Source organism: Rhinopithecus bieti, unplaced genomic scaffold (genome assembly GCF_001698545.2).
Source record: "Rhinopithecus bieti isolate Rb0 unplaced genomic scaffold, ASM169854v2 scaffold_8674, whole genome shotgun sequence".
NCBI classification, from domain to species: domain Eukaryota; kingdom Metazoa; phylum Chordata; class Mammalia; order Primates; family Cercopithecidae; genus Rhinopithecus; species Rhinopithecus bieti.
The window spans coordinates 1061121-1065307 of NW_016805883.1; the positions used below are offsets into that span (position 1 = coordinate 1061121).

The window sequence follows — 4187 nt, forward strand, 5'->3', positions numbered from 1 at the left end:
AAAAAAAAAAAAAAAAAAAAAAAAAAAAAAAGAAAAGAAAGAAAGAAATTTGGGGCTTTCATGCCTAATGGCATTTATTTACTTTCTTCCTTTAGATTATGTCAAATGGTAGAAAATCAATTCTCTTTTCCCATTAATTCACAAATACAAATTCACAAAGCAGGCAAATGGGTACTTGATGAAAAATGCTTTATATATCAAAAGTCAAGCATAAGACATGAAGCTGTTGAAAAATATACCACAGGAAAGTTTTTGTATGGGCATGGTGGCTCACACCTGTAATGCCAGCACTTTGGGAGGCCTAGACAGGAAGATCATTTGAGGTCAGGAGTTCGAAACCAGCCTGGCCAACATGGTGAAAGTCTCTACTAAAACTACAAAAAAAATGAGCCTGGTGTGGTGGCCTGCACCTGTAATCTCATCTACTCGGGAGGCTGAGGCATGAGAATCATTTGAACCCAGAAGGCGGAGGTTGCAGTGAGCCAAGACTGCACCACTGCACTCCAGCCTGGGTGACAAAGTGAGACCCTGTTTCAAAAAAAAAAAAAAAAAGTTTTTGTAGACAAGAGGAGTCCCATGAAACAATCAGGGATAAGACTGGCATCATCTACTTATAATAATACTCAATGCATATATTCTTCTTTTCTAGCCCCAGGAGAGTATATTAGGACTTCACTTTAAATATTTGGCCCATATTCAGCCCTCAAACAAGAAAGATTTGTGACAAACATCTCCATCCCACCACAGACAACTTTCCATCTTGAGGCCATACTTACTTTTCTCTATCTGTTTTGTAGATCCGAGCAATCTCAGGCACTAAAGGATCATCTGGATTGGGATCACACAACAGAGAACAGATGGATAAGAGTACTAGAATGAAAAAAATCGTATAAATTAGTAGAGGATAAAAGCAAAGGGTTGAGAGAAACATGAGATGCCAAAACATGAGGAAATTCTAAGAATTTATACTGTAATGCCTACAGCTTTGTAAGTTTTACTTACCTTTATATTAACAGTAACCAACAAGGATTTTTTTTTTTTCTCTTTTATAAAAGCAGAGTTGGGGTTTCACCATGTTGGCCAGGCTGGTCTCGAACTCCTGACCTCAGGTGATCCACCCACCTTGGCATCCCAAAGTCCTGGGATTACAGGCGTGAGCCACAGTACCCGGCCTAATTTTTGTATTTTTAGTAGAGTCGGGGTTTCGCCATGTTGGTCAGGCTGGTCTTGAACTCCTGACCTCGTGATTCACCCACTTAGGTCTCCCAAAGTGCTGGGATTACAAGCATGAGCCACCACGCCTGGCAAATAGTTTTTTGAGACAGAGTCTCACTCTGTCGCCCAGACTGGAGTGCAGTGGTGCAATCTCGGCTCATTGCAAGCCCCACCTTCCGGGTTCACGCCATTCTCCTGCCTCAGCCTCCCGAGTAGCTGGGACTACTGGCGCCCGCCACCATGCCCGGCTCATTTTTTTGTATTTTTAGTAGAGATAGGGTTTCACCACGTTAGCCAGGATGCTCTTGATCTCCTGACCTCATGATCCACCGCGTCCAGTCTACCAACAAGGATTTTAAGAAGCTTAAACAGACTTCAGGTTAGGTCATTAAAAAACAAAAATGAAGGCCGGGTGCAGTGGCTCATGCCTGTAATCCCAGCACTTTGGGAGGCGGAGGCGGGTGGATCACAAGTCATCCTCGGGCTCAAGTCATCCTCCCACCTCACTCTACAGGGGAGACTACAGGTGAGTGCCACCACATCCAACTAATTTTCTTTGTATTTTTTGTAGAGGTTGGGTTTTGCCATGTTGGCCAGGCTAGTCTTGATCTCCTAGGCTCAAGTGATCCACCTGCCTCGGCCTCCGGAAGTGCTGGGATTACAGGTGTGAACCACCACACCCGGCCATATCTATCATTAACTTATGCATTCCTTACTGAATGCAAAGGGGGCATAAAGTCACTGATTACATTAAGTTCAGTAGCCTCTGACATAATGAAATAAATTTAAATCCTTCTATACTAATGCTAATAGAGCGCAGCCATCTTTCTTTTCTCTAATGTTCTGTACCAAGAGATAATAACTCTCAGCCTACTTTACTCCCAGCACAGAAATCCAGCAGGGAAAGGATTTGCTCATATTCCTATCAAATCTATCCTATAGAGATCAAGGGCTTCTGAGAAGTAAAGAAAAAGCTGACATGCCCTATTCGGTTTGGTAACAAAAATGCTATTTCCTTGCCTTAAGAGTATACGAAAAGTTCTTTTAAAAAAATCAGGAAAGATGTTTTGTGACTTCATTCCTGTTGCCCACAGTTCTGGCAGTCGGCATTCCAAAAACATTTTCCCACTGTCAGGTGTCATCACCTGAAGCCCTCTTCAAGCATAGAACATTCTAACATCAATTAGGAAAGACCTCAGGTATTTCCTGGAAATGACAACAGGAAGTTAGAAATATTTGAATGTTCCTTTAACTTATTCTTCTAAATATTCTAATATGTCAACTTTAAAGGACAGGTTTTAAAGAAAGGGCTCTTCCTTCTTTCTAGAAAAGGAAAGTAGGGTACTGGATATCTGGACCTTGTAAAGATTCTTAGTACACTACTTAGCTTCCTGAATTCATGAAAAATTCATTTTGGTTTATAATATACTGATATGGTTTGGATCTGTGTCCCCACACAAATCTCATGTTCAACTGTAATCCCCAGTGTTGGAAGTGGGGCCTGGTGGGAGGTGACTGGATCATGGGAGTGCATCCTTCATGAATGCTTTAGCCCCCCCCCTTTTTTTTTTTTTGAGACGGAGTCTCGCTCTGTTGCCCGGGCTGGAGTGCAGTGGCCGGATCTCAGCTCACTGCAAGCTCCGCCTCCCGGGTTTACACCATTCTCCTGCCTCAGCCTCCGGAGTAGCTGGGACTACAGGCGCCCGCCACCTCGCCCGGCTAGTTTTTTTGTATTTTTTAGTAGAGACGGGGTTTCACTGTGTTAGCCACCTTGGTCTCGATCTCCTGACCTCGTGATCCGCCCGTCTCGGCCTCCCAAAGTGCTGGGATTACAGGCTTGATCCACCGCGCCCGGCCAGCACCACCCCTTTGATGCTGTTCTTGTGATAGAGTTCTCATGAGATCTGGCTAATAGTGTGTGGCACCTCCCCCCATCTCTCTCTCGGTCCTACTACTGCCATGTGAGACAGGTGGCTCCCCCTTTGCCTTCTGCCATGAGTAAAAGCTCCCTCAGGGCTCCCCGGAAGCAGATACTGCCATGCTTTCTGTATAGTCCACAGAACTGTGAGCCAATTAAACTTTCTTTTTATTTTTTTTTTTGAGATGCAGTTTCACTCTTGTTGCCCAGGCTGGAGTGCAATGGCACGATCCTAGCTTCCTGCAACCTCTGCCTCCCGGATTCAAGCGATTCTCCTGCCTCAGCCTCCCAAGTAGCTGGGATTACAGGCATGCACCACCACGCCCAGCTAATTTTTATATTTTTGGTAGAGATGGGGTTTCTCCATGTTGGTCAGGCTGGTCTCAAACTCCCGACCTCAGGTGATCTGCCCGCGTTGGCCTCCCAAAGTGCTGGGATTACAAGCGTGAGACACTGCGCCCAACAAACCTCTTTTCTTTATAAATTATCCAGTCTCAGGTATTTCTTTATAGCAGTGCAAGAATGGGCTGATATATATACTATACCTTTTTCTGTAAAGATAATAACTCTTATTTCTATAACCTGTATAGTTTCTTCATTGAACTTTTACCTATATATATTTATCAGTATTACTTTTTTTTTTTTTTTTTTTTGAGACAGAGTCTCGCTCTGTTGCCCAGGCTGGAGCACAGTGGTGTGATGTTGGCTCACTGCAACCTCCGCCTCCCAGGTTCCCAGGTTCAAGCAATTCTTGTGCCCCAGCCTCCTGAGTAGTTGGGACTATAGACACACACCACCCTGCCTGGCTAATTTTTGTATTATTGGTAGAAATGGGGTTTCACTATGTTGGCCAGGCTGTTTTTAAACTCCTGACCTTAAGTGATCCACCTTCCTCGGCCTCTCAAAGTGGATTACAGTCATTACTGCACCTGGCCAGTATTTTCACTAGTGTTACAACGACAGTTACTTTCACTTCTAAAAACATGTAATCAAATGGCTTTATGACACACTTATCTGCTTCCTTTCGTTTTTTTTCAGTTTTTTTTTTTTTTTT

At 43.8% G+C, this 4187-nt stretch overlaps 1 protein-coding gene across 4 annotated transcripts in view; it reads right to left on the bottom strand.

Moving 5' to 3' along the window:
* The window catches only part of UBE2D2 (ubiquitin conjugating enzyme E2 D2), a 66583-nt gene that overhangs the window by 5178 nt on the left and 57218 nt on the right, over positions 1 to 4187 (bottom strand). For all 4 annotated transcript variants that reach the window (XM_017873926.1, XM_017873927.1, XM_017873924.1 and 1 more), the window contains one exon: positions 777 to 870. In XM_017873926.1, the coding sequence (XP_017729415.1) occupies positions 777 to 870 (94 nt within the window). The remainder of the gene's footprint in view (positions 1 to 776; positions 871 to 4187) is intronic.